This window comes from Balearica regulorum, chromosome 27 (assembly GCF_011004875.1).
Source record: "Balearica regulorum gibbericeps isolate bBalReg1 chromosome 27, bBalReg1.pri, whole genome shotgun sequence".
NCBI classification, from domain to species: domain Eukaryota; kingdom Metazoa; phylum Chordata; class Aves; order Gruiformes; family Gruidae; genus Balearica; species Balearica regulorum.
This window is the reverse complement of record NC_046210.1, coordinates 947,801-974,446: the sequence shown is the minus strand read 5'-3', so window position 1 is coordinate 974,446 and position 26,646 is coordinate 947,801. Positions and strand designations below refer to the sequence as shown.

Below are 26,646 nucleotides of genomic sequence, written 5' to 3'. Positions count from 1 at the left end.
ACTAAGTTTCCAACGCTACACTTGCAACAAAATAATTCAACATGACAGTTGCATCTTATATTTCAGATCCTTGGCCCTTGTGTTTGACCAAAATGTAACATCTAACCTCAGCGCACATTCCTGTCTTATCCTAAGGGGAAAAAAAAAGTAAGGGGGGGGGGGGGAAGTAGCTTAAGACACTGAAAAATCTATCTTTTTTTGACATACCTGTTTATTGCATGAATAGGTGGAGGAGGAGCGCAAGACAACCTGGCACAGGCATAATAATCTCCTATTGATTCAATAATGCTAGCAACAACTGCGCTAAGCATTCCTATTACTCCAGCGGCTGAAATTGTTGGCAGTCCCCACTGAACTGTGAAGAAAAGAAAACTGAAATCTCTCGTGCCACAGAAAACAATTTAGATATCAAAACACAAAGCCATTTATTCATCTTTAATGGATTCAACAAACTCCCTTCACAGTAACACAGTCTGGCAAGTTCAAGTAGATGAAAGGAGCAAAGGAAAAACTGCCTAACCGACTGCTTTGATCGTGCTTGGAAAAAACCCAAAAAACCCTAAACCCCACCAAAAAAATTCCTCCTGTTCAGAAAGAAGGAATTCAAACTACTGCTTGTGAAAAAACAATTCTGATCAGTGAGGCAAATGCCACTTAATTATTATTGCTCTAAAAACTCGGTCTTTGATTGCAAGTTTAGTCTACCAAAGAGAATGGCCAACAACCAGCTACGATCATTGCACAAGTATCTCCCAATTCCAAATTTTTTTGTAGAAAAGAAAATAAGATTAATTTAAGCCTGTAGAAAAGCTTGGCAGGTTTTCCACAGCAATTGCCTTGATGCTTTTATCTCTCAGAAATAGATGAGCCTCTCGCAACAAAAGGAACTTTAAGTCACACAAACGTGAATGAACAAGGCTTCACAAATATGAAGGGTCTGCTCAGGGTGGAGACGTTCTATTCCTCTTCTTTCCCAAAAGCTTCTATTATACTGCTTTAGAAGTGGTTTCTTTCAAGAACTAATCAGATCCAAAGCATATGGAAAACCACAAGGAAGCTGCCTCATTACATCTTAGTGGTAGTCCTAACAATTTCTATTATTCTATTCTAGTAGAATATTACTCTATTATTACCCCATTAATTTCTGAGCAGCACAAGGGTGAACCAGTTGTGCAACTCTACCTTATGCCATAAGAAACAGCCTTTAACAGCTTTAAACCTAGAGGCAGCCAGCAAAAGAACACAAACATCCAAGATGTTGTGTAAAGTGTTTCATGTTCTCTTGTAAATTCTGGTTTGCCCTTTGGTAAGCATTGACCAGCATCCTCTGACTTGCCATCAGCCCGATTCCAATGCTGCTTCTGGAAGTCAGGGCGTTTTTGTGTAGTTGTGACGTTGTGCTAAGTCAAGCACGGGTGTGTTTGTGGCAGGGAAGTGGATTAAACTGGAAAAACTCCACACACTACTGATTCTTTAGATAATGAGAATCAGTGACTTCAGTAGCTCTACAGGAGTTGTAATAACCCATCCCTATTATTTATAACATTAACAGCAGCTGATCACAGTATTGACAAGTACAGATAAATTCCTTGAAAATTCATGTTTTATATACAGTCACACTACGTTATTAGAAGTCAAGATAAATAAACCCTGCAAGTGCCTTCTACAAACTCAAGTTTCAGAGACTCAGTCTTTCTTGGATGAGACCCTAAAGTATCAAATTAAAGAGGAAAATGAGGAAAAAACCATCATCCCCACCTACGATGTCTTTAGGTCAGTGCATGTTGAAGTGCATCAGAATATAGCACTAAGGAAAAAAATAGCAACACTTCTGAAAACAACAGAAATGATACTCACACACATATTATTAGAAAAACACAGCCCTTAAACCCCGACATACTTACAAGGATAAGGAACCTTGAACCACGGAGCTACCAACAGCACTCCTCGTCGGGCGTCTGTGCGAGCGTAGAAGCCATACTTTGAACTGTCAGGGGGAAAGACGTCTGTCACAGTGAAGATGAAGCAAAGCAACCATGACACCAAAATAGCTAAAATAATCTGTGAAAGAGGAGAAGAAAAAGCCGTTTAAAATAAACCATCATTGGCAATATTCATCAACAGCAAACAATTCCTGCACAGAATATCTATTACACACATAGCTGAGTGCGATCTTAAGTGATATTTTAAGTCTAAACAAGTAGTAAATCCTGTAATAGATCTGTTAGGTGTTTCCCCCCCGGCCCCTAACGAAGCTGTTGTTACAAAAGCTTTAGAATTAGAGTAAGCCTCTTCTCTCCCCTAACAAATGGGAAAGTCTCCAAATGGGCACTTAGACAAACTAGTGAATTAGTCTCAATTTTACCAGAGAAATAAAAAAAGAAGGCTTTCACACCGGGGAATGGAGTATTGCTTTCATAAAACTCAAAGATAATGATCTCGCCATCCCTTTTTGAAAGGCTCAGTTTAGGCTTTCACTGCATGCGTAAACATACCTTCTTCTCTACCCCCTCCCCTCCATGATCTTCATCACTTCAATGACTCTTCATCAGAGACGGATACCAGAATGGGATCTGGCAAGACTACGAGACTATTTCCTGTGGCAACCAAGCCATTTAGTTAAGTTTCCCACAAGTCCATTTAAGCTTTTCTTTCATCTTTATGATCTATTGTATTATTACGAAAAATCAAAACCAAGAGAAAAAAAGCCCCAAAACACAAATTAGGGGGGTTTTTTTGCCAGCTGAAGAACAAGTTCAACTACTTACAGGGAACATCTTGAAAAGCTGCAGCCTGTATGCTGTCCATCCCTTCTTGGATTTGTAGATGGGTAAGGGAAATTTGACATTTCTGGCATACTGAGAAAACAGCAATACTAGGAAAATAGTCCTGAGAAAAAAGGAGGAGAGTGGGACAAGAGAGACATGTCATTAGCACCAGTATGTTAAAATCCATCTCAGCATAAACCTGTTCAGACTCTTCAGACACAAAATAAAAACGTACATTTTATATTTAGCACAAGACAAGGCATCATAAGCGAATATATTTTAAATAAATTATTATGCCACTTAAGCCAAAACAACATCATTTGTATTCTACAGTGCTGCAAAAATACCCAGCAGCAAACAGGTAAATGAAAACAGTTAAATTAATCAGATTAATGAAAGATCTTCAGAGCTGAGGAGCCGTTAGCAAAGGGCTACGCTGTGCTGCTTACTTCTTTCTGACTCAAGCCCTAACTACCTGTATGTCCAGGTCTGCCCTGCGTACGAAGCACCAAGGCTGCTGCTAGCACATGGGAAGCAACAGGGAAACTGGAGGCCAGTATACACTCATTTTTACATTTCAAAACGTGCAGAAAACTCCAAAGCACTTGAAAAAAACTTCTGTTAAGGGAAATTCTTTCTTCAACTTTTAAGAACCCCAAATTCTTTTTTACCTGCATCTTTCACTAAACAGCTGTATATCAAGCAGAATAGAGTCAAAACCCCAAGATACCATTCAATTGCAGTTCACCAGTAACCCCAGTTTTTAGATGCCTCGAGTATTATGCATTTCCCCCCCCTTATCAAAACTGCTAAGCTCCTCTACACATTAAAAATTAATTCAACTCTACAGCAAAACTAAGTATCCACTGCAATGAAAAATAAAAAGCCAGGGCAGGTTGCTCAATTCTGAAATAGCCCAAACCAGTTTTGCTATAAAAAGGCTACACAAAGAGTCAAGCTGTCTGAAGTAGCAAAGCTTTTTCTGAAATTTGAGATTATGTTTTTATCAGTTGACTTAAAACAAAAAATAAAATAAAATAAAACAAAATAAAATAAAGGCAGATTTTAAGCTTCCCTCCCTGTTCTGTCCAAGATCAGTTTCAGTCTGTAAGAAACAAAACAGAGCTTTATTCTCCCTCAGTCTCCGGGAACAAAGACCTCTGCACAAGAAGGGTGTCATTTAAAGCCTCTACCCCCGACTAGAGTCGAATGATAAAGGCACCTTTGCCTCGCATTCAGGAAACATTCTGGCATCTCTCCCAAAGCCCATTATGGAACGATGGGCTCTGCAATAAGAGCAGCTATCCAGCAGCCCTGAGGACAGGTGGCTTTGCATTTTGATTTATTTTGTACAGAGTTGTAAATAATGGAGTAACATCAGATTATTGTAAATACTACTGTATTGGCTACATGGCAGGGGGGCTTACTGCCATTCTGTAAATTACCACCAAACTTTTAAATGCCCACAGAAACAGATATACAGACAACGACCGATTCAGGAATAATTTCCCTTTTTACAGATCACTCTGTGATGTGTTTTATGGATTAAATTATTTCACCTTGGCACCCGCAAAACGAGCAAGGTCAGAAAACTGGGAAACTGAAAGTCTTGTCAAACAGCATCTGCGGCTGATAGGGGATAACAGCTCTTACACAGGTATTGTTCTGCCGTGCTAGATAACAATACAGTAGTTTTATCTCATCAGAATAGTCAAGATGATTTCAAGTGCCACATCTTGTAGAGATCAAGTTACTTTTGAGTGGCTCTAGGTGGCCATGGAGTTACTTTCGACAATCTAGTGCACAGTTTTGCGTGGCAGAAGCCAGAAATACTTACTGCCTGGGTACTATTTAAATCCTGTTCCTAAATTGATTTATTTTTTTTCCATCTGCAAAATGTCAACTTTAATTACATGTTTCTATGTCCAATTCACCAAAGGTCTTCTTGATTGATTTAACATTAGTCCAAACTTGCACAGCATTTGTTTTACAGGAAAATAAAATGTTCCTTTGGGTCAGCTGCTTAACATAATAGAATTACAAAAATTTTCATGATGTTAACATCCGAGATAAAAGAGAATTAAACCGCCCTTTTAATCATAAGCTGCACTTACAGAATACTTTACATGTTCAAAGTACTGTGCAAACAGATTAGTCAGATCAGAATCTGATCTCACCAAGTCATTCCTTCCGCTTCCAGAGCCAGCACAAAGTTGGTTGCTGTACTTTGAATATATATTCAGCTGCTTCAGCCAATTTCCTTCTCCCTAAAACAGGGTTTCCATCCTTATTTGGCTGGTTAGCCACAGTATCTCACAGGAACCTTTTGTCTTCATCTCATTTTTCTCAGGTATTCCCCTTCATACCACTAATGTCAATTCTTTAACTTCCCTGGCATCTATACCTACAGAAGCACACACACCATGCCCTGAAATTCACTCTAAAAGCCTTTTTGTCTACTGAACAGAAATCTGTCTACTTATGCCTCACCAACTGATGGCACGCATGGAAATACACACACTCTCTGTCGTCATACAAATTTCTCTTGGCTACAAATAAGCAAACCAGTAATAATGATAAACGAACCACTAGTACCAATGGCATTTGCCCACTTTTGCAGAATAAGAAACATACACAATAGCATCATAAAAATAGAAATACAAATTGTTCACTAATCTCTCTGGTGTTTTGCTAAATCATCTATTCTATAGCACTGAATTAGACTCAGCCAATGGCTCCCAGACCCACTATTGTTCTATAAAATTCTCTGTACTCCACGCCTCACTTTCAGCTGTTGTCCTTTCCTTCCTCCTCTTCTTGAGTTGCTTCTGGTTCTTACTCCAAATTGCCAGCTGACCCTACCCAGACTCTCCCACATTCCTGCAGATGGTATTTCTCTGGCTTTTCCCTGGCACTCCAAAATTCCTGCATGATGACTTACCAACTGGGACCCCCAGGGCCTAAGCCAAGAACACCTAGGAGTACTTACAACATAGCGATACCCCAGTGTTTGCCTGCTCTTTCTCCAGCAGCTTGGAAACCGGAGAGGCCGATGAGAGCAACAGTTGGTGTGATGGTCAGAGGTCCAATGTATCGCAACAGGGCGCCGGGAAGGCCAAGCAAACCGATCACCACTTCTATCAAGGAGGACATGATAATAGCACCTTGGATCTGAATACACAAGAACGGGAAAGAGACAGTTCAGTCAAATCTTAAAAGCAAACCCAAACCATTTCTTTTTCTGCTCTGGATAACAAACTGCAGTTAAAAGAATTCAGTGACACAGAAGAACTCAGCAATTTTTTCATCATAAAACAGCTCATTATGTTTAAGTGACTTATTGCTTAAGCATAACACTTATGGTTTTCTCCACAAAACTATTACACAACAGACCAGTGGGCCAGTCTGGTAGTTGTGTGGATAGCACATCACACTGTCAGACAGGAGACCTGGGTTCCAGGCTAACCTTTAAGCTCTCAGATCGAACCGGCAAGGGTTGGTGGCGCCACGGAGGTGATGCTCCTAGCTCCTAGGGGCAGAGTGTATGCTGCATTGTTCACAAGTGCTCCTTAGAAGCTGGTATAGAGCAGCGTTGTGGTCTCAGGAGACTGTCAGCCCTCTTGGCTGCAGGGCTCTTGGCAGGATGTAGCTATGGTTTGAACATGGGGAAGAGAGAGGGGTTGTTTTTAATTAAGAAAAAGTTTGCAGCCCAAAGCAACGGGATGGGAGATAAATTCCATGACACACGCCTTAATTTGGACTACGCTATCTACCACTCTGGTGTGATGCCTGGGCACAACCCTCATCCTGGGCTCTGCAGAGCATGACGAAGTTCAGATTGCACTGCTGCAAGTGGAGAAGGAGTTTGATAATATTTCAGCAAGTCTCTTGGGAGAATCAACGTCTTATCAGAATAGTCTCCAACTTAGGACACGTCGGGATGAACCAGATTTGCTAACTGCGTATTTACCTTCCATGGGACAGCCTACTGAACAGAGTGACAGCAGGCAAGCCAAACTGCTACCAGTGAGCACAAATCACAAAATGTTACAAGAAGAGTATTCGTCTCACTTGTGCATTTTACTGCACGTTCTGTCTTTTGGTATGTGGTAACTAACTCCTTGTATTTGCTGTCCAGCAACAAACAAGTTGAAAAGATGAAGACTTCCATGAAATGAGTAAAAGGATATATTCAAATGAAAATTGTAGTTAAAGAAGAAATTACCAACTTAAAGACAAGGCACACAGACAGTTAGGTGAGAAACTTAACTGGAATCGGACAGATCAACAGCTAAAGGCTACTCCTACATTACCTCTCGTATTCTGGGATACCAGATGTGCTCAGTGTGAAGCAGTTCTGTTGTTCCATTTGTAACTGTTATATCTTACAAAAAGAAGAAAAGAAAAAACACAGATATTTATTCCTCGGCCACTTTGCCACCATTTAATACAAAATAAATCTCTCCTTCAGCTGTGTCTGACAAATGAGCCTTGATTTACACAGAATAAAAGTTCTGCAATGCTACAAATCAAGTAATAACATGCTTACATTCCCCAAGAGCTAACCACTAATTTTACCCACTGTACCAAAGTGGAAAAAAATTCAGAACTTTCAAAAAGAAAGGTCAATTAGGGATTCTTTTCCCACTCCGATATATTGATGAATGGAGAATTACTCAACTGCACGCTAGGAATCAAGTACTCCAACATTCGTTATTCACCAATTTAGATCACTCACTGAATGCTGAATTGACTCGTGGTAACAACCCCATCTGACACCTTTTGAAGGTTAAAACGTTTGAAAGCAAGACGCAACAAAGGCTCTTTCTGAAAAGCTGAAGTAGTGGAAAAAAATTGCCTTGCCATCAAAGGTTATCGGACAGTATTTTCTTTCAGCAAAGCGTGTATTAGGATACTGGCACGTTCTGGCGCACAGAAATATCCCGCACAGCTAGCACTACTACAGCACACCAGAGTTGCCTTTACCTCTTGGGCACTGAAACCCACGTGCTAAATCTGACTCCCCCAGTGAGAAAACATGAATGCTTAAAGCTAAGTTTTCTATAGAAACAACATCAGGAAAACTAATCAGGTGGTAAGTGAATAAAAAGAGATTTATAAACACATAAATAATATAAATGATTAGAGAATCAAAAGGGCCCCCTGGGAAGAACTTTAGTTAGAAGTAAGCAGCCTGCTTCTCTATACTGCTGTCTTGCACTGCCCACAGCCTTATTACTGAATAACCAGAGCCCATTAAAAAGAAAACTGCCAGAAGTTTCCACTTCAGTTTTCTAACCTCAGTTAAAGCAAAAGCCCCCTACTCAACCAATTCTACTGCACATATTCACTTTCAATCAATTCAAAACCTTTCAGGATGATGAAGTTAGCAGAGAAAAAGTTAAAATGAACATCCAAATATTGTCAAAGCTTGCTCCACAAAACCTGTCAGGTACGAATTACACAGGTAAAAATGCTGGTCTTCAGGTGATGCTGAATGTTGCTCAAACTGCTACTCAACTTAAAAGGACTTGATTGGACTTGCTATTTCCAAATACCGGAAAGGAACATTTATGGAATCCTTCTGCCTTTCTCTACATTGTTAACAAAATAATTGTTTTATGCAACTGCTATGATGTCTTTTGTCAGCATTTTGTATACTAAAAACCCAACAACCCAAAACCAGAATTCCACGTGGGCATTTTGAGGAATCTTTTTCCAAGGCACAAAGTTTTAACGCTGTAAAAGGAGAGAATTTTTCATATTCCCTGCTCATTATTTGCCATTTCCATATCAAAAGGTTTGGCAGTTGCACTATATGTGATTTGGGTCATTTGTCACTTAAACCTGAACAAGGGTAAACGACAATTACCTGTATTATTACATTTCCACTTCTCCAGGGAGAGTATTGCTCTAGCAGGTGCTAAGAATGCAAAAGCACTCGCTTGGAACAAGGGTAACCTGGTGGAAAGGGAAAGAAGAGATGCTGATTTCTCAATGTTATGGTACTGTGTCAGTGTATCTATGGCAGTTAGGTGGTTACTCATCCTCAAACCCAGCCTTTATTGGGGGTTATTAAAAATGCGAAATACGAGAATATCTTATTAAAAAGAACAGACACAGAAATACTAAAACTTCACAAATCAAAGACGTCACAGAAGACACTACATGCACAAAGTTATTAATACAACGCGTCTAACAGATCATTACTGGATACCAGCATGCAGGTACCAGACATTGATTTCAGGTTTTGACTCAGCAGCACAACAAGGACACAGGTGCACGTTCTGATGTACGTCCCAGCCAGACTGCTGAACGTGCAGCTTTTACTGTCCCACCACATTAAAAGAGCTCTGACAGTACAGTATGCAGACTGCATACTCAATACCTTCCCTCTGCATGACTTGAAGTACAGTCATTTATACATTCATCTTTAAGTGTACGTGTAAATAACTATTAGGTTGATAAGAGCTGATTAGATGTTCCAGGTGGCTACCAACAATAAATACAAATGCTGCAAGAATTTCGAGATGACATTCTTAGCATTGGTGTTTATACTTCCCAAAAGGTTTAAGATCTAAAAAGCATCTACCAACACCAACTACATATTTACTGAATCAACCGTAGCTTGCGTAACATCACAAATATTTAGATGTTACTTAAATACAGAGAAGATGCACTTTGAACTATTCTATAAGTATCACCATTAATGGATTGTAATAAGATTCTCTTTAATAGCAGATCTCAAACTGCAACACGTGGAACACTTAAGTGCTCATGCAGCTCTAGTTACTGCACCGTGTTTATGGCTGTTTTACAGCTGCAGTGAAGCGCCTCGATGCCAGTGCAAACACCAGTAAAGGAAAAAGAACTGACTGTAGCAGATTCAATAAAGATCAGAAAAGGCACAAAGAAGGAAAGAAAAAAAATACGCTGGGGAAAAAATCCTACACACACTTAAAGCAAACCAGAAGCATGTTATAACAGTGGTTGTGAAGTTCACAGGCAGGAAGCTAGAACAGTTGAACTACCACTGGAAAGGAGTTTGGGCCATGAGCAATCTAAAAAGCTGAAACACCTACTGCAAACATTGAAAACTGCATTAGAAAGTCAAACTTGATAAAATACATGAGCCACGTGAGCACACCTGACTGACATGCAATTCCCTTCTGAGGTTCTTCAAGCAAAAATCAAAGCTCTATCTCTGGTGAAGAAATGGGTGGTAACTACGAGTGAATGATTCACCTTATTTTTCAAGGTTCATTAAGCAAACTGAGCAAGCTGGTGCCCATGGCAAAATATGCAATACCTGTAACAAGCTGTTACTTCTCTATCCCACCTACACAGTACTCTGTCCCCCATAATGATTTTGTAAATACGCATTGCAAAAAACATTCTCCAGTGATTAAGTCAGTTGTACTGAGAGTTGGGTCCAGATTTTGAGTTTTGTATCCCATAAAATACCCTGCATACGTATTGCATAATAAGGTCTTAGCACATCTCACTTAGCTATCTGCTCAACCTTTATATGAGACAGTTAACCTGGAATATTTACTAGAAGGGCCAGTAGGATGAAAATATTGGTTTGGGTTTTTTTTCCTAAGCAGGAAAAAAAAGTCTTTTTTTTTTCCCCCCTTTTTAAAAACATTACTCAAAATCAGCCAACGAAGATCAGTCTCTTTCTGAAGAGAGAGCTGCAGTTTGGAACATGACTTATGAAATAGCTTCCCCATTGCTACGCTAGGCATTCACTACTAGCTGGGTAAAGTACCACCAGCTTATGACTGGGGTATCGTTTTAATTTCATGTTTAAATTGTTAAGTTGCCTAATTTTGGCACCAGCCCTTGTGAAGACAGAGCTTTTTATGCAGTTAAAGTCATCTGGAAATGTCTTCATTAAGATTAACATTTCACACAGATATAAGAATGCTTAGACAGCGTAGCGATGGGCACAGCAACAAACCTAAAATATTTAGGTATATTAAAGCTGTATTTGATTGTCTCAGTCATACTAATTACTCTGAATCCTTGCCAAATCTTTTGGCTTATTACATAATCTAATAAATAGCTTGAATTCCTAAAACTAGTACGGGTAACAAACTGACCACAACTCCGCCGCATAATTGAGCTAAATCCATCTTTAAGGACCTTTAAACCATGGAATTTGACCTTTTGAAACCGTAGTGGCTTTATTTGCTGAAATACTTTGCAGTTGACAGACTTGCCAATAAATACTTTAAAATCTCACTTAGAGAACATCGCTGCTATATCCCTTCCCCACCCTTACATAAAACCAGAATCACGTGTTAAATAGTTATGAAACATTCAACCGTGGAAATTCTCTCCTTAAATACAGATTCACTTATTTTAAGACCCAAACACAATTGCCTCTTCTGTATATAAACATGTACTTCACAGTGCAAGTGGAAGCCACTGAAAAGGAAAAAACCCCACCAAAACACCATGGAGGGCAGAGGTGGAATTATACAAAAGGAACAGAGCATTTCAAAATGATGGGACCACACCGATTCCTGCAAGAGCCCAAAATCACTCTATAGTAAGTAATAAAGAGAAAGAACTCAAGATTAGTTAGGGGAAAAAAACCCAAAATACGACAAACTTTAGTTCTGTGAAGAGATACAAGCCTCAGGAAGCAGGAAAATAAAGCTTTTTTTCTGATAAATTTGAGGGAGAAGAAGAAAGTTGAAAGCACATGAAAACCAAACTCCCCTTTGGGTTCACCTCCATCCACAACTCTGCACTTCTTACAGAATTGGAAGATTTTAAACTTCAGTAAATCCAAGAAGAAGACACTCAAAGTTGAAGACACTCAAAGTTGAACAATAAAAGACCTTATCTTCCAGTTCCTGCCTAGGTCAATAATCCCTTGAATTTTTGAGAAGGGGGAAAAAAAATACACCACTCCCATTAAAAAAGGGGTCAAAACACCAAAGGGCACAACTCTGCTCCTCTGCCTCCTTTCAGACGAGGTACTTGAAAATTTATGATTACAGCTAAGGCAAGCTGCCCTATGAGCACAAAGAGCCAACCAGGCAGAAAATACGACTATTAACTGCAGGTAGTCTTGATTAAAAGAAAATATGTAGGGGAAAGAAAATTTTCTCTTTCTTTCATTATGCGGTTTTGTCATCAGAATGAACTTTTCTTACAAAACAGCAGAGCGATTTTGTAAGTTGAGTAAGACATGATAAAAAAAATAAAGGGAAGGTTTTTTTTTTCCAAGGAAAAAAGACAAGAAAGCTAACTAAAGCTAACTAAAATAACAACTAAAGATTACATTGGAAAATCTGTATTTGGAAAATTTTTAGATGAAAAGCTGATTTACAACTGCAAGTGATCTACCATAGGCTTGTCTTCTGCACCCTAGTGAGATAACATTTCCACCCAAAGATTCTGTTTCTTAGGTAAATCTTTAAAAATGTGGGGGGTGTTTGTCCATTTTCTATTGGAATGCAGGATTTCAGCTTACATTGTTCTTAAATTGAACTAAACCACCCATTAATCATTCAAGTAACCATATGAGGGCATACTCTTAAAATATGAACTTTTCTTCTGGTTTTACTTACCACTCTTTGCTTACTTAAAAAGATGCAGAAATAAAACTCTGCAGGTTTTAGTTATACCTGGTTCTCACAAAAGAGTCAACAAAAGTTTAAGTAAACATGTCAAACATCTCTCTGCAGAATTTACTGTTGAACACACGTTTTAAAAAACTATTTATCTTCATGTTAATAAAACTTACAACATCCTGTTCTTACCAACATCAGATTTTTACAAGCATTTGGTAACACCTGAATTGGTCTCTTGCATCCTCATAAAGAGAGCAGACCAAAGGAGAGGTACAGGCATCCCCGTACACACACATGTTTCTTCCCAACTCAAGGAATGATCATTATCTGCAACTCAGAGCAACTAACAAATAAAACGAAATTATTTGTTTGTATTGGAAGGTACAAGAGACACTCCGTTCAGAGAATAAAAAGTTACCCTCATCATTTCTCCCTACCTTTTTAAATTGACAAGTACTTTACAGGAACAAACATACAATCTGCTGTAGGACAACCTAAATATTGGCTGGAATATAGCATCATTCACAAAACTAATAAAAACGTCAAAATTAGTTCCTCTTTACCAAGACGTATGAATTTTTCCTTTACTCCAGGAACGCTTCCACCATCTCTGTCCTCATGGATTTCCCTCCTCCTCCTTCGCTCTGCCTGCCCCTGCTGTATTTTCTTACCCTTAGAATGCCTTCTCTGATTTCAGATCCTCCTTCTTCTGGGAGCAGCTTTCCAAAATGCTTTCCCTAACTGCCCTGTATTTGACCTGCTATCTTGTGTTTCATGTTTATCCTTTGAAAACAGACTAACCACCTCTTCGATCTCGGACTGCATCCTGGAAACCCCAATAGATGTTTATCTTATCACCATCTCAACAACTAGAAACAAGTCCCGAATCTCACCTGCACCCAAAAGTTGTTTGTAACAATGTAGTGATGCCCACGCAGAAGAAAATGGTCCCAATCAACTGGCTGGTAGCCCACTGGTCAAATCCAACACACATGGCATCAGCTAGCAAAAAGGGCACTGCTATAGTCCCACTGAAACATGTTAAGTAATGCTGTGAAGAGAAAAATGATTTGTTAATACTGCAGCCAATATTACTAAGTAAATCAATTTATAACTATCTTTTCATTTGCATTGGATATTTTTCCTTTTGAATCATCCACCAAAGCTCTCACTTCCTGCTCCTAACCATTTCTTCAGGTATTTTCCTTCCATGTCAAGCTACCACTAGCCTGTTGCTAATGATCGCTATTTCTGCAGGATAAACTAGGTTATTTACATAGCTACTGTTCTTGATGAGGAGGTATCTAGGTAACTGTGCTGAAAACAGCTTCTAACTCAGAAAAGCAGATAAATAACTCCATTCACTTTCAACCGTGTGAAAAACCATTAGCTTACAAATGAACTTAGAGCACACACAAACTAGGCTGCAAATAAGCTCCTAAGTACCAGAAGCTACGTACTTATTAATTCTTTTTCAATCCAAATACATTAAGCAAACAAACAAACAAGAGTCATTCAACAATACAAGTGAAAAATATAATCCCTACAGAACTGCCTGTCCTTGAGGAAAGGCAGAAATAAAAAGGATGCTTTGGAGCATATTTGTTTGGAGAGCTCAGCATTACAGATATCAACAAATTCTCAGCATTCCTGTGGGACAGATACTATTACCATTCGAGAAAGAAAGGAGACGAAACAAGCTGTTCCGCTTCACACAAGTGAGTGGCTGAGCTGGTAGTAGGGTCCAGCTCACTACTACAGTCCTACTCACTGCAGGGAGTACATGCTTTCACTCCAAGGGGTGCAGAATTTCCCTGCCCCACTTACTACCAAGCCTACAGGTCCAGGATGCTGCTATCAAGCTTGTGGAGTTGAAATGGCTACAGTAGCAGCTTTAATATTAAAGATTTTAGGACTAAACTGTTCTCTCTCTCCATCTTTAATTGCAGAGGTGCCATACATCACTTTGTGAAACTTACCACTTAGCATTTGCTCACTTATTTACTAACAGCAGCTTAGAAGGCTAAATATTGAAGTGAATCTCACAAATGCATACATCAGCAAACAATAATATAGATCATTATCGACACAGTAATCTCTGTGATCAACTTCAGATGAAACTATCCTGACACTTTCTTCAAACATATGAGAGCATGGGAAGAATAAAATTATCATCACATACACAAATGCAATGAACTACACAGAAAACGCTAAATAAGTTTTAAAAGTCACAGAGAAAAATATTATAGCTGTTTTGAAACATACCTGTAACCCCAAAAATATGCAGAGATACCAAGGAGGAACGTCTTCAATAGTGTAAATCATGTCAGTTCTCTGTGCGTCTAAGCTGCCACTGCTGTCCAGCGTCTCTGCCAAAGAGCTCTATTTTGAAAGGGAAGGTAAAAAAGTTGAGGAGGACACAAACAACAACAGTAGGCTACTGTCACATATGAATAACCTGAATTTGAACTATCAGGCAACTCCCAGCCACTCCAAGGCTGCTGTAACACTCCCAAGCAATGCTGATACATTACATTTTTAAAGCCTTTTAGCTGTTGATGATAAGCTCATCTCCAGCTGTAGCTACTGAACTTGTACCCAGCTTGTTCACTTCTGTAAGGGATTCCCTGCTTATTTACACTGCACAATTGTTTATGATATAACTGATCTGGCAGCCAGAAGGTGCCCAAAAATGGGATTATCATGACAGAACTTTATTAAAAAAGAAAAAAGGAAAAATTGGAAGTAAGTACAAGAGTCAGTAACAGCTATTTTCAAAGCAGAATGGCTATCCTTGCGTAAGAGACCAAAATACAGGCAAGAAAGTTCCTTATTATAGTAATTGCTTCCCAGTTTAGTTCTTGCTCAATTTTAGTCTTGGTTAACCTTTTTTAGCCACAAGACTTATTATTTTTGCTTCCACCTTACATTCAAGCAGTCAAGAAAAATGCTAATCATTATAACGGAATACAACCACAGCTGATTTATACTAGTTAAGCAGACTTCCTCCAAACCTACAGGAATTTAAGCGAGACCACATTCTGGCCTACCATGTGCCCTAATTCCCAGAGAACTAACAGACAACCAACCACACATATACATGCATCAAAATCCCTGCAGATTTTCCATTAAAACATTTCCATTTCATTTCTTCTTTACAACTAAGTAGAATTGTTTCATTCAAACTCTCTGGTCTTGAAATTCCCGAGGACAAAACCACAATGCCTGAATACCAACAACAAAAGCAGGAGGAAGTATCAGATTTTATAATTTCAGCTCAACTACCCAAAAAAATACTTTATGTAACTACTGTTCCAACCTATTCCACACTAGAACATAACAAACTCACGTAAGCAGCCTTACACAAAGACTGGGAACTTTGCCAGACTCGTGATTTTGCCTCAAATTGTCTTTACTTCTTAAAAAAAAAAAAAAATAAAAAAAAAAAATCACAACACATCCACAGATTATGCTTAGATAATCACAAGCCATTTGGTTTATCATCCAGAAGGTCAGGGAAGCCAAACTGGCCCATGGTACTTCCCTCTTACGTCCAATTTCTGTCGGGAAAACAAACACTACTGGTTTAATTCAAATTTAGGGAGTGTGAATGACCACACCGCTATGGAAAGGCCGAGGATATTACAATGGAAAAGCAAAATATAGATATACTAATTTCAGAAAACTCTTTTAAATAATGTTAAGCACCAAGCAATCTGCTCACCAGGATTAGTTTCAGTAAAGTACAGGTCCTAAACAGAGGAAAAAGGGAAATTGTTCACTGCACAACTGATCTTGCCAATTTGCAGCACTGATGCCATTTTTTCATTGACTGAAAAATGAAAAACTCTTTCCTGACCTGATTCTCTAAAAATCAACAAATAGAAAAAAATCAGGAACTTGAGTTTTAGAGCTTCACCTCATACTGGAAGGAGAGCACTGAGCAGCAGTAAACCTGTACACGTCTTGTCTCTAACTGGAACTTAGGAAACAACGTGTACAACCTCATGTCAATGCCATTACGTGTAGATCCAAGGCAGGACACAAAGTGGCTGACCCACAAAGACATGCAGGAGGAGGAAAACTCAACAGCCAACGTAGTTACAGACAAACAGTAGGATAGTTATCGTCACTAGAGCCTTCTTCTAAGAACTTGCTCAGGAAAACAAAGATTTGCCCAGAGAAGCTCCTGTGATACTTTCTGTTGTTACAAAGCAGTTCTGTTAACCTTTCCCCAGAGACTATACACACACTATATGTATTTTTAGAAAGAAAAAGTGTGTGTATGATTGCCTCCCCTCAATTTCCCTGCAACATACACTCCATCTGAGAGCTTTGCTCAACAGTGATACTGCCTGTTTACTCAACGTTTTGACTAAGAGGTCACCATACACTTACAGAGAGGCAGAGGTCATGAAGGAAGAGTAAGAACGGTTACAACATCTGCCTGTGAGGGAGGAACAGAGAGGCATCAGGAGAAACTAACTGTTTGTTCCATGAGTCATGTCAACATTGGCTTGCTGAAGCCACCCAAACAGCAGCACAGACTTAGGAGAACAAACTGTGGATAGTTCCCCACCTGCCTACAGTGTGAAAACATAAAACACCTACCACTGTGTACTTAGCAACCTGCATCACTCCTTCCCAGGAGGGACAGAAATAGGATTTTCAAAGTTCATGATGCTCCATTGCAGGAAACTAGGTTCTCTAAAAATCCAGTGATTTGAGCAGACCGGTGACTTTGTTTTGGCTCCTGCCTTCTGAAAACCCATCTTTTGGCCTCTTTTCTAACTTTACGAGATATATTCAGTAGCTACCTAGCTGTTCCACTTAGTGCTGAACACTAATTTTTCTTCATAAGACTGATGAGGTTTCATCAAGTACGCTCCTTAACTTTTCCACCTGCTATTATATTATATCATCTGATTATTGTATCATATCATATAATAGATTGTGGTCCCCCTTGTCTTTGGGCAGCAGAAATCAGCAGCTATGACCTGTTTCTAGCAGGAAGACATGGCACATGCAAAGTCCTTTCAGAGCTTTTCGTTTGTGATCACATTTATGCCTACGTTTGTCTGCAAAGAACAAAAAGATCAGCAGGCACCAGGCCTAGGAACAAGTTAACTCGTCCATGGCACATAGAAAGCTCTCTTTGGCACAGATCAACAACTGCTAACCAATTTAAGCTCTCCTTTAGAAGTCAAATTTATAGGTCTTTTAACAAAAGAATTTCAAATTTTAAGGCATAATTGTCATAGCAACATCTGTCCCACACAGCAAAGTGGTTGCATAAAAAAAAATCCAGGATACTCCTCATTCCTTCCAAAAGCCAGACTTACTCTGCTTTGGAAGAAGAAGCTTTCACCTTGATCAAACCTTCAGCAGATAATGGCTAAAGGGAACTGGCATAAGACAGACCAAGACCAAACAGTGAGGAATTCCAGAATTAGGGTAAGGTCTGGCTATCCCATGGATAAATCACTGGGTAGTCACTGGCCCTTTCATATCTCAAGCGTGTGTCTACTGGTTTACTGACTACTGGTCTACTGACTACGTGCTGGTGCTTGCCAAGTATGCCATAGTACACTGTAGGGAACTGCTGGGTGTGAACTGCACCTTTTTGAATGAAATACTGATCAGAAACTAATCCTTTTTTTAATTGGTCAAAGGTAGGATAACACAAAAATTTAAAAAAGCACAGAGTAAGTATTAACAGGGGGGAAAAATGAGACAGAGATAAAGATGGAGTAAAAATGTTGGGGAAAAAAACTGAACACAAAACAACAAACCCACTCTGAAATCCAAAGAAGCAAACACCAACAACAGTGCAAGATGAAGGCTCTGTTATCAAGTACCAGTGGGAAGGACCAGAAGAAAACGGATTAACTGTGGGGAATAAGGCCTTAGAGAAATACCTTAAATAAAGAGCCGACATGTTCAAATTAATTCCACTAAGCATTAAGCACCATGCTATTGGTTATTTTATAGAGATGCAGCCATACCGTTATTTTTCATCTGGGCCAGTAGTTTGTTGTTTCAGCTAAGAAATATTGCAAGACAATATAAGCACTGGGCATCCTCCAGCAATCAAGTACATTTCAATCCTCTTTGGTAAAGGCTTTTTATTCAAGGTCTTTCATTTGCTTTTTTGGTGAATGATCTCTCAAGAGGAATGGAAAGCCAAGAGCAAACATGCTTCATGGACACACTTATTTTAAGTGAAAAGCAGGAGGTTTGCCTAGATTACCAGAAATACTATCTTAATTCATGAGGCTGTTAACTGCTACAGCCCCTCCTTTCACTGTTCATTCATTGTAAGCCACAGCAAAGCTTTAACTCAAGCAGATTTGGTTGATTAAAAGCTCATCGTCTCTTTAAGGTGAATTACCATCCATCACTTACAGTTCTGACCAAGTGGTAGGGAGAAAAATATACGCTTAATAAAAACAGGCCGTGAAGACATGCTTTAATGTCTAGAGATCGCTAATCTTAGTTGCACAATTTCATCCCAACACCTTTTGCTCAAGGCAAATTTTATCAGATTGTCTCTTTCCACGCTAGTCTGAGCATGCTCCAAAAATCAGCCATACGCATGTCAACAGTCGCCAAAATTTGTCCATTAAAATATCAGCACGATCAAGATGGTAGTAGAGATGTAAGAGATACACAGGCAGACTATCTGTAAGAAACAGCATATACTAAGGCACATCATGGCATTCATAAAATTTAATTCTTTCAAAATGTAACATTAAAAGACCTCTGTCAGAATCACCTGTTTAGGGTGTATTTTAAACCTGAAATTCAGAAGTGAATTTTGATGTCCAAACTAGAAAACCTTAACTACACACACTGATATCATCCTCGCCCCAACAGAAGCTACAGCCTCAAAGAAACAAGCATCATCACACTCCTGTTTGGAACAAAGAGAGGTTTGGTACTGTTTCAACTAGGACATTTGAAAAAATTGGTCAAATGGAGGCATTTTGCAGATTAGGCTTAACCACAAAGCCAAGTAGATACAAACATTTCAGAAAAAGGTGCTGTTCAGATTTACTGTAATCCTCTTCCTTATTTTAAATGAAAGCTCAGATTCACACCATCTCTGCTTGTGAGATTATTCTTGAACAGGCTTGGGGAATGATGGAATCGAGCAAAAAGCTGGAAAAATCACAACCAAACTGGTCTCCTTTGAGACCTCAACTGGGTCTTCCTGAACAGTGAAGATACAATCATCATTAAGCAAAGTAAAAATGTTCAAGGGGTTTTATGAATGACTCTTCAGCATTCATAAAGCTGTCACTCAATAATAATAAGCATCCCCCTGCTTGGGAAAAGGACTAGAAAAATCAAATTTATGAGGTTGGAGCTTGGATGACATTGGGAAAGAGAGTGGGAAAGATCCCACTTTTAAAGGTGCTCAACACCACCAGTTTAATGACTAAATGCAGAAAAAGTTAAGAATTGGAAGAACAGAACAACCTTATCAGGGAAACCATGCAAAAGGTCAATGGAAATGAAGAAATAAAAAAAAAATTGCATATTATGGATTTTGGTGCCAGGTCAAAGTGCATTAACAGCTTCTAACATTTGCTGAGTCATTCTCTGTGTTCTGCAACCAAAACGCGTGACCGGAAGAGTCACAAGGACAGAACTCCCCCAAGACCGATCTCAATCTGCAAGTCTGTACATTTGATTAGAGAAAGAAAATCTCTCAGCCACGTAAAACTAGTGTGGAGAAATAATGGAACTGAAAAAGCAAGAATGAGTTCTCACCTAGAAGGAAACCACTACATACCTTTTCTGCTATGCCATTTTCTGTAGTATAAATGGCCATCAACTCTGTGTCTTCTGTATCCTGATCACCGCTGGACGTTGCTCCCCCATTTATCACGACCTTAAAAACAAACACAAAAAAAAGAAACACAAGGTCTTAAAATAAACTTTGCTCTGCAATTGTACCTCATATCACTCAGTTTTCTGCTTTGGGACTTGACATCTGCCTTTGACATTTTGTCAGAAAACGTTACAAGCATGGCAAGCAATCATTCCTGTAACAGCACGTCTAGGAACATATAGAAACTTGAAAGACATCACAGACAGAAAGACATCCTCCAAGTCTGGACAGTGTCAGCTGAGAGTGGAGGGAAACCAGCAGCAGACTGATTGGACGAGTTCCTAAGACACAGACATGTACAACAGAATGATACAACTGAAAATCTGACTAAGTTAAAGACAACAAGAAAATGCTTCTTGGCTGCTGCCTACTACTCTTAATCGAGCAGCTCAGGACATACTGGGGGCTGGTGCATTCTGCAGCAGGACAGTTAATTGTTCTAATCATGAACTGCCTGGGGAATCGCATGTCCTGCAAACAGCACCACTTTGGAGCGCAGCCGTGAAATAACTACAGGCAACATAATTGACCATGTTTATATGTACACAGTAACAAGCGGCAAAAGAGGTTTTACTAACTATTTGTGGAAATAAAGGGTTTGTGCATCATGATTAGAACAAAGGATTATTCACTGATTCACACTGAGCTTGACTATGTAGTACCTGAAGGTGTTACTTACAGGCAGGGTGAAAAAGGTGGGATGTTTAGATTCATCCTCATATTTGCCTTCTGTTGAGCCTCCTGCCTCCACTGATTTTGAAGTGGTGTTCTTACCGATCCCCATCGTTTCCAGGATGTCAAGGACTTGCATACAGTACCCAAGCAGATGCTTCTAGGATGACAGGCCAAATATGAAGGACAATTTCTTATTTAAATAGCAGCACCTCCAGGAATCACGAAAGTGCTCAGTAATCCAGCTGGGGCATTAGGGTTGCTTTTTTAAGTATCGTTAGCATCAATGGCACCTAGAATGGAAGAGACAAATTAATTTTTTCTTGATTACCCAAGACATACATACAAACACATGCTCCGCAACCTTGGCTCCCTTTCACGCTCATGACTCACCAACTCTTATCATTCCCTTTTGATTCCATCATGACTAGATTATAATTTAAAGATAAAGCTGATGATATTTTAAATTCTTTCAGGATGGGAATACTGTGATTATTCTCTCATTCTTCTCTCGTGGTCTTCAATTATTAGTGGTATATTTAAACTTTGGTTTTGTTTCAATTTCACAGTCATTTCCATAGAACTTTTTGGGAACAAAGTACACCCATACTCCCTCCAGCGAAATTATCCCAGTCGCAATAGGGACATTCAAAGTAATCTGCCTGATGATGCTGAAGCAACTGCTTCAGGCTAAAACTGTACATTTTAATTAGTATCGCTACTATTTTGGCACAGGAACAGGAAAGATCATATAGGTTACTGGCTCTCTTTTGTTTTCCCAGATAGGTCACTATAGGTTTTCCTAGATTTGCTCCTTAAATTAGACCTGCCCGCCCACGGTCATCCACACTTTTCCCATTTCCAAGACTAACGAATAGGAATTAAGGGATTCGAACCTAAACTTTTCACAGGACAACATAGAAAATCCTGCAGCAAACCAAGTTTTGCAACCTGTGGTTACTGAGCTTCAAAATAGAAAGTGCAGTGCAGGCAGCTGCAGATGAAACAAGCTAAGCTACAGATGAAAGTACATGATAGAACCTGAAAAATGGGCTTTTCTATATCACATCGAGTGAAATTTTCTGCAAAACCAGGAATACATTCAAGCAGCAAAACCCACTGCACACTGGTGTCACTTCAAAAGTAAGTTAATGACATATTCAACTTAATTGCTAGAGGTGGAAATGCAGGTAATGCACATTCAAGAGACACGGTTATGTATCTATTAGAAAGCAAAAAAAGTAAGGTTTGGGTTTTTTCTTAAGCTTCCCTTCCAAGTGCTGCTCAGGAAAACACCAGCAGTTTGAATGTCGACTGTAATTGCAGTAATCATAAAACTTGACAAAGACCCTTCTGCTAGGGGCGATTTAGGACTGTTTGAAAAATTACCGAGTACTAATATTTTAGAACCTCTTAATAGCTGTTAATTGCCCATTTGCTAGAAAATTCTGGTTACTTGAGGTGAAAGAGATACTAATCTTTCAAAGCAATGTAACTTTTCAAGAGAGAAAATATACGTATGTAAGAAATACTACTTGGGCATCGAGATACCCTTGAAGCACTCCTAGTTAAATCAAAATGGAATGAAAAGTAGTGCCTTCAAATAAAGGTTTAAATTGTTTCTTAAAGTAAATATTAAGATAGCATAATTAATTATTTCTCACTTGAACTTAAGACTGAAGAAGACTAGTTCAAGTACTCACTGTCATGCTGCTCTGAAAAAAAAGGCATTCCCGGTTTTACAGTAACCACAGACTTCCCCTTCAAAAGTGCAAATCTCCAGACACGAATAGCAATTTTTAATTAGTTTGTCTGCTTCTGAGTTTGTGCGCAGGAGGCGATGCCTCCTCAAATCTCTACGGGAACGTTCGTCTCAAAGCTGCCTATGCAGGTCTGAGAGGTAACACGGATAGGTTAGAGAGGAGTCAGTAGTTAAAGGTTTTGGGGCAGTGGGGGTGTCTGGGGTGGGGTTTGTTGGGGTTTTTTTTGAGAGGTTTTGTTTGCTTTTATTGTAGAGGTATGAGGGATTTTTTTCAAGCACACAAGAAAAAAAAGAAAATAATTTGCCTTTTTCTGTCAATGTAGACATATTTTATTCTCCAAGAAAAATCAGTGATGGAGACAGGCGTAGTTTAGTCTGGCAGCTTTATCGTCTTGGATTGGAGAGGAAAAGGGAAAGGGCAGAATTACACCTCCCTAACAAATGCAGCCATGCCAAGAGAACACCATGGTAAGAGTTACACCAGCAGGAAACCTGCCTTCAGGAGGTCTGGTTTAAGGTATTCTGGCACAATAAGCTTCTTAGTTAGCATTAACTAGCATCTCCACTGATGCAAAAGAAAAGACCATATAATCCTATTTTACTTTGCATTGCGAAACAGTTAAGGCTGCTATCTTGTCAAAGAAGATGTGATCATTCCTTAAGAATTGTTCTTGAGAATTACATCAGGACAGCACACAAATGAGCCGTGCCTTGTACTAATTCTTGAGAGCTGAAACACAATAGCTAGAATGATAGTCTTTGGATGAGAGTTCCCAGATGATGACAAACGAGTAACTCCAAATTAACAGGCAAAACCAGCCTCTTCTGCTGTTTTTCCTAGAGAGGGAGTACGTGTTTGTGTACACACATATACACGTACACAAACGCTACACCTACATTGTGTCAGGGAGGGCAGTCCAAGGAAAACAAGAACAGATTTCCAAACTCTTCTTGCTTCCACTCAGCAATTAAACTTGCACTTAATGGCACAGATGATCATCAGATATTTTCAGAATACTTTTATTCTGCAATCAGAAGTGTCAAATTGAAACAGAAATCTTTAAGCAGCAGCAGATCAGGTTATCTGAAAGATATTATTCTGCTTTATCAGATCTCTTATCCCACCGAGCATAGCTAAACAAGATGACTCAGACATTTTATAGCCCTCCATAACAAATCTAACTGATCAGCATCTGAAAAGTCATGTAAAAAGAGATAAAACTCATTCAACATGAGCTACGTACACAGAGTACAATGAATTACCTGCTGCTTTGAATCAAATGGAAAGGCTGGAAGTGAAATTTCCACCAAGACACTGATTAACATTCATCTCTTTCTATACCAAATTATCTTCAGTGCTCATACATGATTAACCCAGGGAGGCCAAAAGCTGGCATGGGTTTATAATGCTTTAGATAAGATCAGTATCTAGACAAATAGCCTACTGCAGGGGATAGTCCAGGTGCAAGTTCACAAGAGGAAAACCCTCCTAGCTCGGGCAAGGCCACTCTGCCTCTCTGACACGCTTGCCTTTTCTCCAACACACACATTTTCTTCCGGATTTGGTACCATCAGGACAGGACACAAAGCTACGAGTGTCTAGACACAACATGGTAGTCCTTACACTTTGCATTTTCATGACTACTAATACCACATTTTCTATTTTACCAAGGGAGCTCCTATTTTGTTTAAACAAGTGACAATGCATTTCGAAGTTCACTGAAAGAAAAAAAAGATAAAACCCATCAGAGATGGAGATGTACAATGCAAGACTGTAATAAAACATACTTCTCGTTTTCTTTCTGCAGTTTCTGCCTGCAAGTCATCACTCTGGAATCTCCACCACAAACAAAAACATGCACTGAAGTACACAACAAAGGTTTTCCCCCAGAGAAACCTGTCCATATACCAAGACAGGCTGGATGAAAAGGTTCTATTTCACAAGGTACCAAACCACATCCAAGTCTGTCTAAAAAATAATTTTCTTACTAGATTCAAGAGTTAACTTGGGCAGGACAGAAGATACAGATATACATAAAAAGCTTATTAACATGGAAAGCAAAAATGGACTATGAACCCCATTAAAGGAGTAGGCAATAGTAATATATATGTCTTCTCCCTTGCAGGCATTGTTTTCTTTAAAAGCAGCATCACTTGACATAGTTTCTGACTGAACCGCACTAAAAACGTTCCCTACATTTTTGTGTTAGTCTGAGAATACCCAGTAACAACTATAAAAGACAAATTAAAAAAAAAAAATCAGATTTGCTGCAATAGCCTTCATCTCTACAGTGCTATGTTTGAGGGCATTTCACATTTGAACCCAGAGCTTGGCAAAGCAAAGATTGGGGAAAACAAAACCTATCTGACCTGTTGGGGCTTTTCTGTTTGTTTGGTTTTGGGGTTTTTTTAAACATCCATCAGAAGAGTCAACAATTTGTCAGGTGCTGTCAGACTGGCAGAAGAACTGGGAAGCAATGCTGTGTTCAGGATATATTGTCAAGACCATAAAGCTCATCACCCCATATTTGCATAAGCAGACCTAGAGGTTAACCCTTTAGAAGAAGCTTAGTCTGGACCTCAGGTTCCCTCATCACTGTCACGATGACTTTCAACTCCAAAAAACTACTGTTTTTCAAAGTGTAAGAATGATGCAGTCTTTTTCTCCCCAGAAGCTTTAAGAGGGAAGTAGCTTTATGTATTTCCTTATTTGCCAAACTCAACACAAAAGCTGTCTGAAACCATGAGGGTCTTTCCAAATTCCAACTGGATCTCAAATTTGTATTAACTGAGCCAGGCCTACCATACAAAGACGTTAGCCAAAAATACTTTAGACTTTCCATATTGATTTGTGCAGCTGCTTTGAGAGGACAGCAGACAGCTGACCCAGCATAAAGCTGAGCAGATAAACAAGAGCAATAGGCACAAAGTTGGAACACACCTTAAGCGACCTGATTTAGTGCTTTGCATGATGGGGCCACAGCATTTTAGAACTGGTACCAGGTCTCCTAAAACCACAGCTGGAAGCTGCTGGACAATCACAAATGTTTTACAGCTCTATAAAGCGGCAGAACTGCCTGCAAAGACAAACGGAAATTGGCCACCTTATAGTTGTGGTTTGCTGTATCGCTTTCCCTCAAACGCTAAGTTCTGCTGGAGGAGGTCTAGCACACAACGAAACCAGCTGGCGAAAAGTTAAAAGGAGCATCCTAGTTAGTCTGAAAGGTAAGTGTAATGTGCTCCCTCCTCTATCTTAGCGTAGTAGAAGTGTCAAACAAAATCAACAAGCTAATCAGTACCAGTGGTCCTCTCCTCTCCACCTCGACCATGGAAAATCAGGAACTGACCTACATTCGGTGGCTTTCAACTGCTGGGCAAGGGAAATATTTGTAAAGGAAGCACAACCGGCGTGGTTATAAAACAAGCTGGCGATGAAACAGCACGTCCTTTAGAGTGTACTGATGGAGAAGGTCCCAGGAGCACTAATGCAGGTATGCCACCTTGTAAGCACATGTCGCGCTGCTCCGAGGAAGGAGCAATGTCAGATCCAGCCCAGGACCTTTCTGGCTCTTACGGATGGCTGAAGAGCCAAGAGAGCTCAGTGTGTTGCATACACTAAGGAGATTAGAATCAAATTAAGGTGACAGCTTAATTACAATTTTCAATTTATTATTTGTAATTAGCTGTCAGATTCATGTGAATAACAACAACCTTCTCCTGCAAGCAGAGGTGACGCTCAGCCAGAATTGTTCAACCTTACATCAACTGAGGTTAGTTTCACCTAAATTTTAAATAAATTCAAAACACTTGATGTGACGAAACAGAACTGCAGCAGTACATCTGGAGTTCCAGCACCTCCAATGGTAGTTTCAAGTGTTTGGCATCTCGCGGACTTAGGCACATGGTGCGTTTAAATACAAATCAAGGCATTCTCTATGTCTGAGATGACATTTTTGG

General features: G+C 39.4%; 1 protein-coding gene across 5 annotated transcripts in view; it reads right to left on the bottom strand.

The window, feature by feature from the left end:
* SLC23A2 (solute carrier family 23 member 2) overlaps positions 1-26,646 on the bottom strand; it is a 76,295-nt gene that overhangs the window by 12,263 nt on the left and 37,386 nt on the right. For 4 of the 5 annotated variants that reach the window (XM_075736541.1, XM_075736542.1, XM_075736540.1 and 1 more), the window contains 10 exons: positions 20,935-21,220; positions 20,157-20,255; positions 14,624-14,740; positions 13,252-13,409; positions 8,641-8,729; positions 7,082-7,152; positions 5,758-5,939; positions 2,769-2,889; positions 1,905-2,061; positions 208-355 (listed from right to left, as the gene is read on the bottom strand). In XM_075736541.1, coding sequence (XP_075592656.1) covers positions 208-355; positions 1,905-2,061; positions 2,769-2,889; positions 5,758-5,939; positions 7,082-7,152; positions 8,641-8,729; positions 13,252-13,409; positions 14,624-14,740; positions 20,157-20,255; positions 20,935-21,066 — 1,274 coding nt within the window. In that variant the 5' untranslated portion in view covers positions 21,067-21,220. Of the gene's footprint in view, positions 1-207; positions 356-1,904; positions 2,062-2,768; positions 2,890-5,757; positions 5,940-7,081; positions 7,153-8,640; positions 8,730-13,251; positions 13,410-14,623; positions 14,741-20,156; positions 20,256-20,934; positions 21,221-23,586; positions 23,715-26,646 lie in introns of all 5 variants that reach the window. The other variant, XM_075736544.1, reaches the window with a different exon arrangement.